Raw genomic sequence first — 19,344 nt, forward strand, 5'->3', positions numbered from 1 at the left:
AGGCAGAAGCTTGAATTAATGCTTCTAAGTAGAAATAAGTCAATCAACTAACACTGAAGGATGTTCTGCTCATCTCAAACTGATAAAGTCCATCTCAAAGACAGCAAAACTGGGTGTCGTCAGCATCATTATTTCTTTATTTTCAAAGACTGCACACAGCTTTACTCAGCTCAGAATGAAGATCAGCTAGAGTCCACATTTCTGTTGGTTTACATTAGTTCTGTAGTTCTTCATCCTCAAGAAAGTTTAAATCTGCAGTCTTTATTGATCCCAGTAAACATCATTTGCCATTGCTAATACCTTGCCTCAGGAGGGAGGTGATCCTGCAGGGACAAAGTCAAAGCCCTGGGAACATTCATCAGGGAGCTAACTGCTGCCATCTCACCCGTGTACAACTTATCAGGGTTATTAAGGATCAGCAGGCAAAATTCCTGTTATTATACCTCACTCATGTATTCTGGGGCAGTGACTGCAGCTCTTATTTAGGGGAACATCCTACTGAGGTAAACAAGAGATTAGACTGAGCAAAGATTTCAGCACCAGCCAGAATCAATATACACACAACAGGATCACAATCCACAGTTTGTCTTACGCTGAAGGACAAACTAGAACACTTCTAATTTCCAGAAGTTACAGAAGGACTAATATGGAATATAATGATTAAAAGCGACAAAAGTGCAATTAAAAAAAAAAAAAAAGTAATTCCTAACTCTGAAGCTACCACCTCTCTAGGATCCCAATCCAGAAAAAAAGCAAGCAGTGCAAAGTCTCAAGAGTGTCAGAGAACCACAGAAATTATGCACCTTAGTTGTTTCCTATAAGGAACACTACATACATTAAACTGGAGACCCCTCCCAGGCCCCCAGCAAGGTATGCAGTGAGCACGTCAGTAGCTCACCATGTTTTTGAGCTGCTGGCTACATTCCTACTGCACTCAGAGTGCAGCACAGAACAGCACAAGCACCTTTTCAGACACAAACCCATCCACTACTGCAATGATTAAAAGAAATGCATTTCTTAAATGACTCGTTGTGAGGATGGACACTGAGTCAGGTTTGTAGGCAGGAAGGATTCAGCACTAAAAGAGTAAGGATTATCACCAGATTTCCAGTTACAGTTTTATCAAGCTATTTAATGCCCCTCTGAGAACGTATACAGGCATTAAGTGTAGCAGACTCTCATTTGCCGCTTCAAGTCTCTTTATTCTGCTAGCATATGCCAAGTAGCCACAACAAGCTCCGTTCAAGCAAAGCTATCTGACTGAGCTTTCAACTAGAGAGTTTGACTATGGAAAAAGTTCAGTGCAAGCTGCAAAGCCTCCCTGGAAAGATGGACCCTGTTAAAGTGAGTCCACGGTGAGGTGGCTACCAGCATGACCAGCAGCAACTGGGAAGCTGGGCTGGGCAGCTTCAGCACACCCACTGTGCTGGCAGCTCCATCAGAGGAACACCTGTAGCTGGAGGGGGAACCAAAGCCTGTCTGGAGGGATGTGATGATATGACTTGCTGACAGGCTGACATGACACATACAGCTAGGCTGAGCTTGGACAACTCGCCCTTTCTGTAAGGCTGTGCCCTCTCCCTTAATGCATATCTTGCACATCTCTTCACACCTTGCCTATGAGAGAGCCTACCCTTACGAAAACAGGTCACAAACGAACTGCCTGATACCATCTCTTGGGTGAGCCCCTCCCCAATATCATGCTACAGGCTTTAAACAACAATAATATGAGAGACATGGAGGCTTCACAGCACCATCAACCTGCCTAAAAGTGTTGAGCAGTTTAAGAGACACACTTTAAATAGCTCAAGCTGATTTAATTCCCAACTGTCCTAGAACAGAGCATCTAAGTAAACGCCCTTGACTGCCAAGGCATCCCTACCACAGGGATCAATCACCATTCAAGTGCCCCGCAGTAAGAGACTGAGCTAGACCATCCGCAGATCCAAAGGACAATTGGAACAGCAGGGACTCCTTAGCCCTCAGTGATAATTGCCCTGTGATTGCACAGCTACAGTTCCCCACACAAGCAAAATGACATGGGCCAGCTTCTCCAGTCTCTTACCTCAAGTCCTGCTCTTCCAAATGACTTTTGACTAAGTGAGAGCTGAGTCTAACTCGCCTGACCTGAACTCCAGCTCTAGTTCTGCCCAGCTCCTTTGTTATCACTGCAAGAAACCAGGGCTCCAAATGGTACCAAATTTGTGGTTCTTTCCCAGCTTTCTTACATTACCTGCGTTGAAAATGCTTGAATGTTGACCACCTCAGGATGGGAGAAGAACTGTTGATCGCTGACCTTCAAGGAAAACTGTCCTTTCCTAAACAAGTCCCCAACAAGCCAGAATACAGGAAAATATAAATTAATGAAGTGCTCTTGCAGGACTCAATAATGATAAAAATATATATTCAGTAAAAATGACTAGCTTAGTGACAGAAGCTTTAGCTCAAGATTTTTCAATTACGTTTTTATGGTATTTTTTTCTGAAGATTCACAACAGTCACAACATGTAATAAAATACCTATAACTGTGTAATAATATACCCTCATTTCCCTTTCACTAATGTTACCCACATAGGATGGAATCTCCAAGACAAAGTACCAATTCTAAATGTCAGCTCTTTGTGGCTGAAGAAAAATGTCACTTATTGGCTTCGGAACAGAAGCTCCCACTTTACAGTATTATTGCTTCCTATTTATTTTTCGATAATGCCACCCAATAACCTTGAATGTAACGTAGCTATGCTTCTCAAGACAAGATCCAGACATTTCATTGTGACTACCGGGCAGATAAAAAAAAAATAAAAAAATAAAGCATGCTACAGAAACACGTGCCTTAAGTCGAGTGAACATGAGCTAACCCTTGGCATCAGGACACCCTGAAAGTCTTCTTGAAAACAACGTATCAAAGAACACCCTAATATATACAGGCAGAAAGATGAACAATTCCACTGGTATCAGTCTAGTTCCCAAGGCTTTATGGTGATGTAAATCAAGTGTGAAATTTGGCAGGATTATTGCCTGGCAGCAGGAAAAACCTGCTTCCTTGCAACACGCTTGCAGTGTGAATGTTGCCAGCTACTAATCACCGCTAATTATCCCAGGACACTAACAGAGCTCACATTGCAGGCAAAGCAGTAATGGCTGAATGCAGATTATGTCGCAGAGCAGAGTGGTGACATCATTTGAGCATCTTCCTGACAGTATCGAGAAACTGTTGTAAGAAACAGATAATACGCCAGTTTTAAACCCATGGCAGAGTATCCTAAAGATGAGACACGCTCCTGCACCCCCAAAGCACAACAGTTTTGATAGCCGGATCACAGTGACCTCTTAGACCATAACAGAGAAGTTTTGCACCATCATTTATACTATGGTACTGTGTAAGTGCGTTAGTAATTTCTTTAACAGCAGTAAGAAATGTGCTTCACTGTAAGGAGGTTTCCAAGGAACAAGGAAATACCTGCTCTCAAGATAAGTTTTTTTTTTTTAAGACAAGAACTCTGAGAAAAGTGTCAACAGAGTCACCTGGATTTCTCTTTGCTGTGCACAAAGTGGACTCTCTTCTCCTTCAAATCCTTGCAGCTGAAGCGGTCACCTTCGCTCAGCTGCACCCCTTCCCCCTTCCCCAGCATCACCAGCCTGCCGTTGGAGGGAGGGCTGTCGATATGGAACAAGAGCTGTCCTGTGTCACCATCCAGATCACACACCCTCAGTAAGGAGAGGTCTAAGGGCTTCATGCCACCGATTCCTACTGTGAGGGTACTGTTCACATGGAAGCTTGGTGGATGCTTGCTGGCTAAAAAGAAAGAAGGGAAAAGTGAATGAATTACAGCCATGGGCTTTGTGAGCTTCCTGCCTGTCACTACCATGTTTTGGATAACAGACCAGATCCTCATAACGCCCTGTTCATTCCTGACCTAGGTGGGCACCCACTACCTCAAGAAGAACTGCAATCCATCTCAATCCCCACTATGATTTTGAGAGGCTTCGGCAAGTCACTTCCCATCTTGAGTTCCCCATAATAAAACTCAAAGCCAACATACATTGGCCTGCCCTGCAGATGGACTAGTAAAGCTTCATTTAGAACAAAACATAATTACTACAGTTGATTTAGTGAGGGATTTCCCCCAAGATATTTTTAAATTTGTTTTACATTGATGATAAATGACACTGTGATTGGAAAAATGTGCCTCCACACCTAAGTAGGTAACATCACTTAGAAAACCACTTACATGCTTTAAAAAAAATTTTATAATAAATAAATAAATAAAAATATTTTTTATTTATTTAAAATTTAAATTTTAATTTACACATAAATTTTTTTATGAAACAAAAAAGGTGGTGAAAAATAGCCACCAACTTTCAGCAGTCAACACGAAACTGCACCAAACTGAATTCCAAAAGTGCCACTGAATGAACACTACCTCTGGCCTTAAAATCTGCTGGAAGCCTGCCAGCTTGGGTGCTTTATTGTGAGAGACACTCACCTTCTTCACACTCTCTGGTCCACATATTGCCATAGAAACCTTGGCCACAGGCAGAAACGCAAATCTTATTCTTCAGAAACATGGTGCTGTCACAGAGGTGGCACAGGCTGTCACTGTCACACTCCAAGCATCCAGGAGGACAAGCTGAATTGGATGGAAAGTACAACCTCACTGAGACACTGTAAAACCAATGCAGCCACTGGTGCGCAGAGCTGTCCCCGGGGGTCAGAACAGCAACACCACTCCTCTTTGTGTCCTACCCACCTGACGACAATTATCAAAAAGTTGAGATAAAAGAGTTGTTAAGAAGTTCCTTCCTCATTTGACTGCTGTTTCCATTGGCTACAGAGAACCTGAGATGATCTTCCAAATGGAAGAAACATTTATTTAAGTACCTGTTACACCCATTTGAAAAAAATACACTCCAAATACACATTGAAGTTCTACATGTTAACCCACAAATACATAGAATCACAGAATGGTCGGGGTTGGAAGGGACCTCTGGAGATCACCTAGTCCAATGCCCTGCTAAAAAGCAGGTTCTCCTCTAGAGCAGGCTGCACAGAATCCACGTCCAGGTGGGTTTTGAATGTCTCCAGAGGAGACCCCGCAGCCTCTCTGGGCAGCCTGTCTCAGCGCTCTGTCACAGTCACAGTAAGGAAGTTTTTCCTCACATTCAGCTGGAGCTCCCTGTGCTGCAGTTTGTGCCCCGTGTCCTGCTGCTGGGCATCACTGAAAAGAGCCTGGCCCCATCCCCTTGACACTCGCCCTTAAGATATTTGTAGACATTGATAAGATCCCTGCTCAGTCACCTCCAGGCTAAACAGGCTCAACTATCTCAGCCTTTTCTCATAAAGGATATGTTCCATACAACGGAAACCTTTCCAAAAATGTGATTCTAATACCTGTTTTTTTTATATACAGTGTGTACACACATACACACACACCAGCAGCCACCTACACTGAATCTCGTTCCTTCTGAATTAGGCACATCTAAATGCCTGTTATCTAATTCTCAGGTAACTGCATCACCTCAATAGCCAGTTTAACACAGCATCTAGGCAATACCTGCTCACCTCAGCAGAGAAAAAGCAGTGTATAGAGCATAGGCTACAACCCTGGTCCCTCTCCACCACACCATGCTCACTTTGCTTACCTGCGCACTTTCGCTGTGCATCGTCTGCATAATATCGCTTCCCACATTTGTGAACACAATGAGTGTCCAGGAGGAAAAACGGGGTTTCACAAAGGCTGCACTCGTCTGGCTGGCGACACTGAAGGCAATGTTGCTCGCACCCTGAAAGTCATATGTAAAGAGTTCAGCTCAGCACCGCATTCACCTGCTTCCTGCACTGTGTTGTAACACCCCATGAGAAGGAGGGCAGCGAGAGATCTGAAGCTAGAGCGTGCCTTCTAAATGCAAGAAGACGTACACAAATTGGAAACAACAGGGAAACGTGTTGGCAGCAGTGATCAGAAGTAACGCTTAAGAAGAACTCACTCTGGCATGTGTCTGAATCCTTGTAGAAAGCTGCAGGGCACTGTTCCACACAAGCTCCTTCATGGAGAACGTAGCCTTCCATACACTGCAGGCAGTCAGTCCTCTGGGGACCTTTACAAGCGTTACAGCTCCAGTCACACTCTGGAAGAAAAAAGTCAATGCAGGGCAGCCCTTTCTGGGCTTTTCTTGGGGTCTGCAAGCTATCAAGCTATGAAAATATAAGTCCTGGTAGAAAAGTGCACAGTAAAAACTGTTAAAAAGATACAAAGAAAAAAGAAAGCATGATTTGTATTAAGTGACTTACTACAACTCAAGATGGTTGGGTGGCTTTTTTTCCCCTTCTTGGACTTAACATGCTCTAATTATGTCAATTTGAGCAAGCTTGGCTCTCGTTCAGCATTCAGACCTGCTAACGCTAGCAGTTTTGCTGCCCATAAAGTCTTTTACCCGGTAAGTAGCAGCGCTCCTTTTCTGCCAACACCGAGTTTGTTGCTCATTAGCAGCAATTATCCACCCCACTTCATCCATCTCATGCCTTCAAATTGCTTTGACCAAAAGAAAATTAAATTGTTGTTCCTCACAGTCCAAATGCCCCTCTGGCAAGTTCACTGGCCAGAAACACGCCGGGATCAGATCTGCCTTCACTTGCCCTTATGCTATCTCCCCTCTAGAGTCCCAACCACGCACAGGTGCCCAAGGAATACTCAGGCTACCAACACTACTGTTTGTTTCTTGGTGGCACTTAGACAGTCTGGATCAGCAATTAATGACAGGCACACTTGGCTGATGAGACAGAAAACATGGGCAAGAGCAAGAGGGGAAACATGGACCCATTGAGGTGATCTGAACTACTCCAGTCCATGCAGCACGTCCAAGACAAAGCCAGGACAAGGGTCCTGCCTCATTCCAGCACCCTAAAAAGCAGAGTGTCACCTCTCCGAAGCAGCGCAACGTTAAGGAGACAGATGCTACTCAGGTAAGCTAGGTTCAAATGCTGAGGGAGCCAGCTGAACAAGCCATTCCTATTATATCCTGGTCTTAGTGGTGCTAGCCACAATAAAACCATGTTATTCTCACTTCTTTCCATTATGGAACACTGTCCTTGGGAGTTCTGGAAATCTTTCAAGTCACGTGTCTTTTAAATCATTCCAAACTGTTGTTTCTGCCATCACCCAGTGATGCAGTATTTAATAAGACAGAGAGAAGCTGGTAAGTACACAAGGCCCTCTCAGCACTCTAGCAAAGACTTAGCCTGGTAAGCCGACTCGTTATTCAGCTGACCCATGACTAAATGAATTGCTGGACCTGACCCTTGAAGTTTGCTGGCTCACTTACTAAATCATTTACAAGGGAAGGATTTGCCATAATCTTGTTTTACTGAAAGGCTGAAGTATGTGACAGCAGACTGCCAAAAAAAGGGAAAAAACTGTAAAAACCTTACAAGTAATCTGTCACTGAACAACTCCCCCTCCCCATACACGCTTTTTAAAGGAGGCCACCTGCACAGATCATTCTGCAATGTAACGGATTATTAGACAAGGCAATTGCAATTTTTTTTCCTTTTTTTTTTTTCCTTTAAACCAGCAATGTATTTTTCACCTCTGCAAGTCTTGCTGGAAAAATCCAGATAATACTGCTGAGCACAGCTCTCATACTGGCATTCTCCAAACAACAGGACCTTAGCTGGATCTCTGCAAGACGTACAGCCGGCTGCTGATTCACAGCTCAGGCACTGGCTGTTGCAAGCTGTGGAAACACAAAGACAAAGAAAATAACTGTAATTACTGATGCACCAGCCAACCGTACAAATAAAAATGGTATTATCCCGTAGCCTTGCTACTCCTCTTCGAGAGACACCTGTGGTGACTTCAGAGGTTTTGCGTCTTCTGTTTCTTTTCACAGGAAAGGCTGGAAAAAGCCTCCTTCCATTTGGAATAGACTGTTATGTCTCCTCATGCTGCTTCTTACTTTCCTCTGGACAAGTTGGGGTAAAACACTGACCTTGAATTCAAATCCCTGCATAAGAGCTTTCCCTGTCTCTGTTTTTCTTGTCTTTAAGCAACCTGTCTTTCATATTATTCCAGACTCAACTCATAAATGCACAGATTTGGAGACCATAGCAGACTGCTGCAATCCAGCAACCCTTGCTGGGACCAAAGGCCCCTTTAATTTCACTTAATGCTTCCACCTTTTTATTTGCACACAATGTAAAATCTTAGAGCTGTAGAGAGCAAATAAAGACGCCAGGAAAAAATAATTCAGGAATTTACTGAATCTAGGATCAAAGTCCAGAGGCTCAAAATATTTCAACTCACCTCTTTGATGTCCAGGCTCTGAACTTCTTGGGAGGCTGTACTAACAACCAAGTGTACTCCACGCTGATGTCAGAGATCTTAGATAATTTACAGCAAAAGATTTAATACCAATGTGCTATGAAAGACCAAAAAATATTTCCTAGTCCTTTGCCTATGCACTGAAAAGCTCGCTCTGATCCTGGTGAGATGAATCGTTACAAAAATACTATGCAGAAAACTTGTGGAGGTTCACATGCCTGCTTTATACAAAGTGTAACTACCCTGCTAGCAGGTACAATGATGGTGTAAGCAAAAGAGACTGCTAAATTCCCGGCCAACTACCCGAGTGTCACTAAATCCATATAGAGTCAGAATCTTTACCTAAGATCAATTCTTATCAATACATATGATAAATCAGAAAAAAAAAAAAAGCTCTGCAAACACAGCCCCAAATGTTTAAATGACATAATAAAGCATAGCTGGCCATTTTTTAATGGAAAAAAGCAAAGAAAACCTGTCATAGGATTTAGTGCAACCACAGTTCACATGCTAAATACCAACATGTTGCTGATATCCCAAATGTGAAATGCTAATTTAGTGACAGGCTAACTATGGAAATCCAGTTCAATTTGCTTTTAATTCAAGGCAGAGTTTTATAACCACAAAAACTCAAACCACTGAAGTAAATTTGAAAATACCCTCACTACTCTCATTGAAGCAACAGCCCCGTGCCCTTCAAAATGCTTACTTGTTTAGGCTCACCTAAAAATAGTCACAGAAATTCCATGTTTTATTGAGGTACAAATGATTTCTAACAAAATGTTTATCTAAAGAATCTAGCAGCTGTTTTTAGGTGCTCTGGTGCCAGCCTGATCTCACTTCATCTAAGAACACTACATGGAAAAATTACTATTTGCAAGTGCTACAAAAAGCCAGCTATTAAAAGTATGGTGAAACACTCCACATGAGGTCTAAATCTATAGAAACTAGGTTACCCACGGAGGCACGCCAGAATAGTAAGCAAAAATGGTATTTGAAAGCAATCCTGTCTGCTTGTTTTATCAGCATGACTCCATATCTGCATTTTTAAACCCATGAAGAACTTGTTAAGCTTTGCATTGTTCCTCGGCCAGTATTTCACTGAGTTTAAAAATATCACTGAGAGTCCATACATGCACTCAGCATCTCTCTGAACTTCATTCCAAACCAGAGTTCCTCAAAAGTGCAACGTGACTAAAATAAATGTTGAAGAGAGCCCAAATTTTCTCAGCCTAACAGCCAACCTCCGTTTAAACAATATTCATTACCTGTAAGCGGTAGTTTTCCAGCAGCCGGGGACAGTTTAAATCTACACAGCTTATCAGCAGTACTTCACTTGAAAAGGCACAAGTGACACTTGGAATGACAAAAATCCAACGCACCAAACACACTTTGCCTTGAGCCTCCTGCCACAAGGATTACATACACTTCTTAAAAAGCCATTTGCAATAAGGAGATTAGAGTAGTTGAATTTGCTTGCAAAAATCTATTTGCGTTTGAGCCACTGAACCAAATTCCGAAAGGGTACAGATCTCAGGAACATTCCACTTCTACCATGATGTCCCGAGGGAAGAGCTATCAATAAGCAAGTTTTCATTAGAAAAGGGCATTTTAATTAGGAAGGTATGTGTAGTTAGCAGTAAGAGAATCCATATTGCAGGACAGAAGAGTGAATACCTTGTAGAGCTTTTAGGAAACTAGCCATGAATCCCATGATTCCTTTTTTTTAATTGATCATTTTTATTACTTTCCTTTATTCATTATTATTGAATAGCCTTTTTTTCTGTCAATGGAAGAATGGTACCTATTTCCTTGAACTTATGCAAGGTGTCTCCAGTTCTGCGACTAAGATGGAAATAATATTTTCAGGAGAACCATACATTCAACAAAAGGCCGGTAAAGATGACAACCATATCAGTTTCCTCCTATAGGACCTCATCAGTAAAGAAATTGGGTCTAGATAGGATGATAATACCTAATCTCAGTGCAGTGCAAGAGTGACTTTATCATAAATCAGGATAATTTAAATCAGGGTAATACAGGACTTAACAAATCTCAGCGTTCAGGTTCACAGCAACCAAATCACTTGAGCGCTCATTAAGTTTTAGGTGAGTGTATTAGAGCAGATCAATTAAAGCAGCTTTTTTTCATACTTTTAATGTCTCTGGGCCATAGCATTTTGCATTTTGGAACATCAAGCCCAATAATTACGTGAGGAATAACCCAACTGATGTCACAGCCAGAGTGAACACAGAACAATAAAGGAAAAGAGAATCACAAGGCGTAGCAGGAATAGGATAAAACATTACTGGACTTAACACCAGATCAACTGCATCAGATCATTGGAAGGTAAAAATACCACAGCCCAAGCCAGCTGGGGCTGTGCCTACCACGCTGTATCTTGTTTCTACCGAGGTTTCACATGTGGGAAAATGTAACGTAAACACTACAGCCTTAATACGGCTTCTATGGCAGGTACTGGCAGGCAGTGCAGTGGGGAGAGGGTTTGCCTTAGTAAGAATTGATTAAAGCTGGTCTAAACTTGTCAAGTTTTCACAAAGCCCAGAATCCACCAGTAGTTTCAGCCATTTCTCTGTGTACCACCTAGACAACTTAAGAAGGAAGACTACATTAACTCTCCCGCAGATTTTTACTATAGGGCCCAAAGCCTCTTGTCTTTGAAGTCGGCAACAAAAATGCAACTGTGTTCAGGCTTAAACCATGCTGTAGGCTCTGTCTCTAAGGTGGCTAATCACCTCTGTCAACTCACATTGATTTTTTAGGCACTTGAAATCTTTCTCTTCCTGGCAAGAGCAACAGTAAGTGAAGGAACAAGAAAAGACATGTCGGTGAATACATTGGGGAAAGCAGAGATGGCTTGGAGAGAGACACTCACGTCTGCAGGTCTGCCTGTCATCCCTGTAGTATCCTGGAGAACAGACGGGCACACACATGCTGGTGTGGGAGAGAACCAGGCTGGTGTTGCAGGAAGAGCAGGAAAAAGCATCCCCGCCGGTGCAGGTTTTACATGAGGGGTGGCACCCTGCAGGGACAGCAAGAACAAGTGTTTCTGTTCAAGCAAAAAGCAGATCTTCAAGCAAGTTTCACAAGAGCCAGCAGAAGCACCCTCAGAGACTGAGCATGGTGATATCAAGTACCAAAAGTTCCTACTAAGCCTAAGTCCTTACTGGTGTGCAGCACTCAGGAGCAGAAGCACAAGCAACCCACCCTTGACAGATAAATGGCTTTATTTGTGCTCTGTGCACCACACACGCTAGCTCGCTCCTCTCCGCTCCTCTCTCTCTTTTTACCCATCCCTCTTCTCTTCAACCTTCCCTTCTCCTTAAGGATAATCCTACAGGATCCAGCCAAGACCTGTCTATTAGAAAAGAGTAAAAGAAGGGCAAGAATGTCTCAGTCCCTCTCATGCTCTTGCTCAACTAGTTTCAGGTCAGATCTTCCTGAGCCTGACATGCTTTGTCTATTTAGGAACCATCTAGTGCTTTTCTGACAGCTCCACATCTCCCTGAAGATTTACATCCATCCCTTTGGCAGGAGTTGCACAGCTGCTACCTATTCCAAGAAGCAACACTGACAGAGAACAGTCAATCTCTACACACCCCCTCTCTGTTTCACTCATGACTTTGTCATATTTCCTCCCTCCTAAGGTCTCCTGTTTTTCAGGCTGAAGCACTGCGGTTTACTCAGTTGCTCACTGTACAAAAGCCCTTAATTCCCCACATTCTTCTGCCCTTCCCTTTTAGACGGGCAGAACGACTCACAGCACGCATCTCCTTTAGACAGCAGCAGAACAAATTCTTCTGTTCCTCTTTCCTTTTGTGCTAGTGCCTAACATTTGATGGGCTTTTTCAGCATTGCTGAACACTGGGATGCCACTTTCACAGACTGACTGATCATTCCTTCAAGCGCACAGCAAGGATGCCATCGTTCTGTACGGGAGGTTGGAACTGTGTATCCCTGTATCTGCCTACACCAAACCTCCACCCCTTGCTTTACTGCCCAGACACACAGTCTTACAAGCTCCTTCTGCAATTCTTCATAGCCGGCGATCCCACTGACTGCTTCGAGGAAGGAAGCACATCACTGTCTTTTTTTTCCCCTGCATTTTTTAAGAGATATTTTTATGCCACTGTGCTCCTTTTCTTTCCCTGCTGCCTTTCCAGCCCTTTGTCTCTCACTTCTTGGGCTTCTTAGTCTGACTGAAGAGATTTAAAACACCACAGTGGAGGAGGCCCATGCATCCTATTAATTTCTCCAAAGGGGGTACATACTTATAAAATTACTAGTCTGCTTTATTTCTTGATAGGCCTTTACCTAAAGACTGATGCCATCATTACACCTATCGGCCCAAATTAATCATGAGTGAAAACGAGCAAAGAAATCAGACAAGTGACTGCATTATGCTGTGCTGGAGATCTTGAAAGCTAGCATAAAATGCAATACGGGCTTTGACACATTTGAATAATGCAAAACTTCTTTTAAATGAAACCTTTATACCAAAGGGAAGAAATGGTATCCCTAGGCTTAAATTTCCAGGAAGGCAAAATATCTCTTCTGGGGGTCTTTCCAATTAAATGACACAGAGTATATTTCATATGTCTCTGAGATTTCATTTGTCAAAAACAGGTATATTAATACACAGATCCCTGAGTGCCTGAGAGAAGCTTTGAAGCATTAACCATCAGTTGTTAAGGCTGGATTAGGAAATGCCACTTCCTACAAAGGGAGCATGTACCTCTTAATGTGCAGACTTCCTTGTCTGGATTTCTTTCTCTTAAAATAAACTGCAGTACCCTCTGCTCAGCATAAGATGCATTGGGCTTTAACGTGTCTCTGTCAGCCACGTAACAAGGAAAAGCAACCTACTTCCTTCTAAGAGTCCAAGAAATATAAAGCAGCGCAGACAATGACTGGAACATGAAATCACATCAGCAACAAAAACTGGAAGAGATCCAGGGATAGGTGAAGGCACAGAAGGCCGGAGTATAAAACATGCTATCAGGCAGCTTCACCCCCGCAGCTGGAGTTCTGCATCCATCATGCCAGCCTAAAAGGCTGAATGAACTGGCTTTTTGTTTTAGAAGCTGCTACGAGTGATTGCCTTTTGGACCGTTACTGCAGCAAGACAATTCTCAATGAGAGACCTCAGCTAGGATGGTGTTCCAGCTCAGGTTGCAAAATGTCCTGAGAAGTTGCTACCAGCAGGTGTTCTGCCTCCTGTGAGCAGAAGTAGCGCAGCCCTTCACAGCACATATCCAGAAAACATTTTCAAGTGTCAGCATCCCAGAAGTGTGCTGGTAGCACGCAAATTGAAGACTTGGCAATGGGCACACGGAAAGTCTCTGTTTGAAGTTGTCCTTTGCTGTGCTTAAGAAGCCTACCTCTTCCCAGGAGTGATCTCAGAATATCCACCCTACATACGACAGTGTACTGTCACGCTGTTCTCTGTGCCACCACCTTTGAGAGACGGGATTTACCAGAGAGAAAGAGAAAAACTCACCTTCACCTCCTCCTCACAAGCAGACTGCTGTCTGTTACTCATTAGACTTACTAATCGTATTGTAACAGTGGGCTAGGTCCCAGTAGCCTCAGCATGGGCTCGGGACAGCACAGCACCGTCTGCCTCAAAGAACTCCCAGTCTGAAAGCAGACACAGACTGGGGGGAGCAAGGAGAGAGTGCTTCCAGCCGGCTGGCAGAGTTAATAGCCAGGAAGGACCTCTCCAGCTCCCAGGGCAGTGTCCTGCCAGCTGGACAAAGCCTCTCTACTAAATAGGAACCATTTCATGGAACATCTTGCAAGGATCCACGTGGTCCCTTGCAGTTACTTGAGGTACATGTAGGGACTACTCACTTTTGCAGGCACCATTCTCTGCATAGTATCCCACTGGACAGTCAGGGATGCAGTGATCCTGCAGGAGCAGGTGACGGGTGTTCTGGCACTTCAGACAGATGCTGCCGGTGTCCTGCAGGTTGGCCACACACTGATGGCACAGGGGGTGGCAGTCTAAAGGAAGCAAGGAATAACGGACACTGTGATCACAGAAGGATAAAACAGGATGGCTAAGGGCAAACACATTGCTGAGAACTCAAGGAAGACATTGGGGATGTAACTTTCAGAGCCCCTTCTTGCTCTCTGGTGCACAAGGGTTGGGATCACTGCACTTCCAGATGTCTGCACGAGACAGAACCAGAAACTGCCACATTCAACGAGCATTCCCTTCCTCTTGCCCTCATCCCCGTCTTGTGCTCTTGCTCAGCATCCCAACATTTTCACTTTTCCTCAGCAACCACATTCCCTGCATCTCTGCTGCCCCATTCAAGCATCCCCTTTCCCATCCCTCGGGGAGTTTGGGAAAGCTTTGTACAAAGCCAGTTCAAAGCTCTTTGCTTTCCCCAAACCCTTCTCTGATTTTAGGTGCTTCTACCTACAGGTTTACCTTTAGCAAACTGTGCTGGAAGCTGTAGGCGGTCACCTCCCTTTGCTCCCCCCACGGAAAAATGAAGACCACACCCTGTACAGTTGTATGACCTTCTCCTGTGGTTGTTACTGTTCAGATTTTCCCACACAAACGAGACATCCATACCCTGGAGAGGCTACTGCAGACCTCAAAGCCCAGCCAAGAGCGGCATTTAGAGTTGCATGAGAGTGCCTCAGAACCTTCTCCTTGTTTCATTCCTCCCCAGCAGCACACAAGCTTGTGTCTCCTGACCTCTGCCTGAACTGGGGTGCTTTAAAAGGTTTTACAACAAGCCTTTTGTATGTACAACAGTGCAGTGTAAGGCAACCTGGAAGCCAAATTAATCCCCATTATGGTAATTCAGAAAATTATAAAGGAAATGACGACTGTCTTGAAAGAAATGTAATAATGAGGCTTGATTTGAGTACCTGGCCTCTTGTCAGATTTCTACTGAAGGTTCAACTTTCTGTCTTTTGTCTCTTGTGACAGCATTACTACAGATTGTCAGGCAATCTAATTTTACAAGCTGAAGACAGGCTCACATCGGAGTCCGGGGGAATTCTGTATCCATACCTGTAAGAACGTAGTAGTGACTGGAGTCTAACCCTAACCTCATTTTTCCTATATGTTACAAAGAGACGATTCTCACTAAACACCGGTGGAAAAGCACAGATGCAGCTCAGAAATGAATGCAATTCTGACTGCATGCAGGCATTCAAGGTCCTTTTAAAGCAGCTGCCTCTGCCTCTTGACTTTACAGGATATATCATCTATGTAGTTTCTGCCCCCCCACTCTCAACCTTGCAGATGGGAAATGAACAGCCAGAGGGGCGGTAAATGTGTGTGAGAAGAAACACTACGCCTAAGACAGTCACCCTGTAGGATCTCAATCCATCGCTGTCAGGACAGTGGCAAGAAGAGCAAAGCAGCACACAAGGTCATGCTCCCAAACTCAGTGACAAACCTCAAAACCTCCTTAGAGGGGTTATAGCTGACAGGAGTTACTGTGCTGCAGCTTCTGACTGCACAGGAGAAGAACTCAATACCAAAGGCATCCCAAGGGATCGTCCCATAAATCCTCACACCCAAAGATCCCAAACCTGCCCTGGCATCAGAGTGGGAAGACCTGCCATCTATCTGTAGCCTCACTGAAGCCAGAAAAGATCACACACAGCCCATCGAGGAGCAAGGAGTAAGATAGCATCCACAAGGCCCTGAGCACCATATGTAATTTGTATGCACAGGGCTGGAGGTGGGATGAAGAGTTTTACACACTTAATATTCAATAAAATGAACATAAATCAAATTAGTTTCTCATGCTTCCATGTCTACCTGGCAATACGTCAACTCCCATTATTGCTAAAATAATACCGCTCCAGTTTAATTTCTTGCTGGAGTCAGTGCTCTCTAATAAAGAGCTTTGGCTAGATAGAATAAGTAATCAAACTCCCTGTTTGATTAGGTTCCATAAACAGAGCACAAAAATGAGACAGAGAAAACTCAGGGTGTCCTAATAACCAGCATCCACTGTAAATAACTAGACTCTCCCAAACTAACATTTAAAAAGCCAAGTATCTACAAAACTAGGTGCTGTTGTAGTACAGTTTTCTCTTTATAGCCTCTATATGTTTTCTCCTGTGTATTGGAAGAGTTCTTTTTCTCAGCTACTGTTTTAGGATAAATCAGCCCCATCACTCTTTTGTTCCTTTGCAAGCCTGGAGATCAAAGAGCACACACCACCAAATAAAAACCCAGAGCTGAGGCTCATGGTGAATTTGAAGATCATTGGAGAACTACTGAGAGAGTAAAGGAAGAACTGAAGCGCTTTGTTTTGGAAAAGATTATTTAAATTTTTCAAAGCTGGCTCCCTTTGAAGCGAGGACTAACAGCAGCAGAGTGCTTCCTTTGTGCCCCTCCATGACACTGCGCAGCCGTGTTTGTTTCCTGCTTCTGCCTTCTCCCTGTCCATCCTCACTCCAGCTCAGCTAGCAGGCAAGTCACTGCCTGCAGGCTTTGGGTTCCCAGAGGCTTCACAACTCATCTCTGTGGCAGGTTCAGTGCAAGAGAGTTACTTAATTCTGTTAGATTCCTTCACGGATCCAAGCTGGATGCTTCAGGGCAGCATGTCACCACCTTGCTCATAGTCCCAATGCCTCCCTACTCATCTTTTTGAGACTACTGACTTGCCTCCCACTGTCCAAACAAAACTTTTTCCTGCTACTCTTTCAGCTGGCTTTAATTTCCTCGTCAATTCACCTCGATGCAAAACCGCCCCAAACACCTTACCTGTCAGTGATCTTCCCATAAAGCAGCTTGCATTGCAAAGTGTAATATAATTACAGATTTCCATTTCCAGAGTTCCCTTACTTCAACATCCTCTTTAGCTTTCGCTTAGCAGGCAAAGAAAACAAAGGAAAGAATGCCCTTCCAATGTGGAAAGTATCTGCTATGTATTGTTCTCTTGCCTGTCAAGACAAAGGTGACTGCTTGGGGAGACAAAATCATCTCTACAGTGTTTGTGAATGCTCATAAAGGAAACCAGAGGCATTTCTACCTCTCAGTTCCACCATGTGCTAAGTAATCAACCACTTGTATTGCTTAAATATACCTCCTCTCTTAAGGGCTCTTCAGAAAAACATTTCCTGATGCAAGTTTCGTACTATAAGGTAAGGTATGAGGTTTACAATCAGTACTTTAGACACCACACAATTTACAGGTGTGTCGGCATGCAAACATTCCCTGGTACCTTACAGTAAATCCAGAAAGAAAATCAGTAGGGTTGATTCAGAAGGACACCTAGCACTGACCAGGATTTTTGGTTTGATTTGGTGGTTGGAAGGGTTTTTTTGCCTCTCCTTTAAAAGATCTGAAAGGGAATTTGTCACACCAGCAAGCGGGGTGAACTCTTAGCGAAGTGCAACCACGTTTGCAGGGATCCATCTGCATCTTCTGAAAAGGGTGGGAGCTTTTCTAGGCAGCACGAGGTGGGAAAAACAGCTGGATGGTGCCTGGCACAAACGAGCCCAGACCAAGGTAGGAAATGATCTTGCATCTTCCTCCTCTGGCAGCTCAGCTGTTAATTTCTGTAGGAGGTTGAATGTCAGTGACTAAGCGGAGCTAAGCCCCCAACATTCCTCTTGTTCTGCTCAGTGAAACTCCAGCTCTTTGTGATGATATCAACATCTCTTAAAGAGTATGGCAACAGCTCATTAATTTTACAAGGAGCTGAATGTATTTCTTGTTGTCAGAGTGTCCCTTCTGGAATTTTAAAAGTAAGGCAGAAAGGCTTGTTACAGGCATCCTCCTGAGTGAGCCCTTCTGGTTTATCTTTGAACATTTTCGCAGCTGCACGCAGCTTAAGAAAGCGAGGGCCTGAGCAGCTGAACATGGGGACTGGGAGCTCCCTTCCAAGGAAGCTGCAGCTGGAAGTTAAGATAGGACCTTGGGGGATACTGTACCAGTGGGTGGTTTGAGTTTCATTCATTGCCAGCTGCCCTTGCTCCTAATTCTGATTGGTAGCCCTCTGCATCCTTTTTGGCCCTAGCCAAGCACCCAAGGACGGTTCAGCCTGCAAACTCCTTGCTTCGGCCACCGCACAGTCCCTCTGCTTTTTTCTAATTGCCCTTCCACTGAGTCAGGAACAGATCAACGAGGAAGCCTCAAGATCAACAAGGAAACCTCAAGACGGGCATATGATTTATTCGAGTCAGAAAAATAAGGGCAGGGTTTTATGAGCAGGACACCAGTTTTAGCAATGGTGCTATTTTTCAGACTGGTCACTGTAAAGTTGTCTTGGGTAAGAGGGAGAGGGAAATCAGAGTGTTTTCAGACTGGGTAAACAAAACACACAGAAGCCCCGAGACTCAACAAGGGATGCTAAAGCCACAAACATATTCCTCTACACGCACTTTAGCTATAAACCAAAATTAATCAATTGAGCACTCTTAAAGAAGACTGGCACAAATTCAACATGCCCGAACCAGAGCTTGGAAACTCATTGATCTTTTGAAACTTGAGGCCATTTTGTCTTGCCTCTGCTTACATTTGAAATGCTTATTTGATAAACTGCTGTAAACAAGATCCTTTTTTCTATTAACAAGGCAAATGTTCCAATCCTCATTCAGGTAACATGTACAACAACAACATTAATTCACAGGCAATGGTTTCAAGTGACAGTTGGTTTTCTCCATCCTGTATGAAAGATTTTCCCCTGCAGGTCCATAAAGTTTGACAGGTGGCTATAATGCACAGCAGTCCCTATAAGTCGTAACACAGTTCTGCCTGGAGGGCCAGGAATTAGAGATAAATGGGAAGATAATTGTGAAAAAATACTGCTTTGGGAAGCAAAGGAAAAAGCTTTGTTAGGTCCTGATGCAAATCATATATTATGCAAGTGTCAGGGGTTTTAATGTTCTTTTTTATGGGACAGCTGCTCTTTAACTGATAATTAATAACTTGCAAGGGCAAATTTAGAATTTCAATCAGTGCTGAATGAGAAGAATGAGTGAGATTTTACAGCCTGGATATAGAGCTCTTTATCTT

The 19,344-nt window shown here is 43.7% G+C and overlaps 1 protein-coding gene across 1 annotated transcript in view; it reads right to left on the reverse strand.

The window, feature by feature from the left end:
• Positions 1 to 19,344, reverse strand: part of FRAS1 (Fraser extracellular matrix complex subunit 1) — a 173,862-nt gene that overhangs the window by 54,747 nt on the left and 99,771 nt on the right. Inside the window, exons 20-27 of the mRNA XM_080407940.1 lie at positions 14,196 to 14,348; positions 11,218 to 11,364; positions 7,588 to 7,734; positions 5,989 to 6,129; positions 5,644 to 5,784; positions 4,488 to 4,631; positions 3,526 to 3,796; positions 2,234 to 2,318 (exon numbers count right to left, since the gene is read on the reverse strand). Of these exons, the coding sequence (XP_080264066.1) occupies positions 2,234 to 2,318; positions 3,526 to 3,796; positions 4,488 to 4,631; positions 5,644 to 5,784; positions 5,989 to 6,129; positions 7,588 to 7,734; positions 11,218 to 11,364; positions 14,196 to 14,348 (1,229 nt within the window). The remainder of the gene's footprint in view (positions 1 to 2,233; positions 2,319 to 3,525; positions 3,797 to 4,487; positions 4,632 to 5,643; positions 5,785 to 5,988; positions 6,130 to 7,587; positions 7,735 to 11,217; positions 11,365 to 14,195; positions 14,349 to 19,344) is intronic.

This window comes from Falco punctatus (genome assembly GCF_963210335.1).
Source record: "Falco punctatus genome assembly, chromosome: 1".
Classification (NCBI taxonomy): Eukaryota; Metazoa; Chordata; class Aves; order Falconiformes; family Falconidae; genus Falco; species Falco punctatus.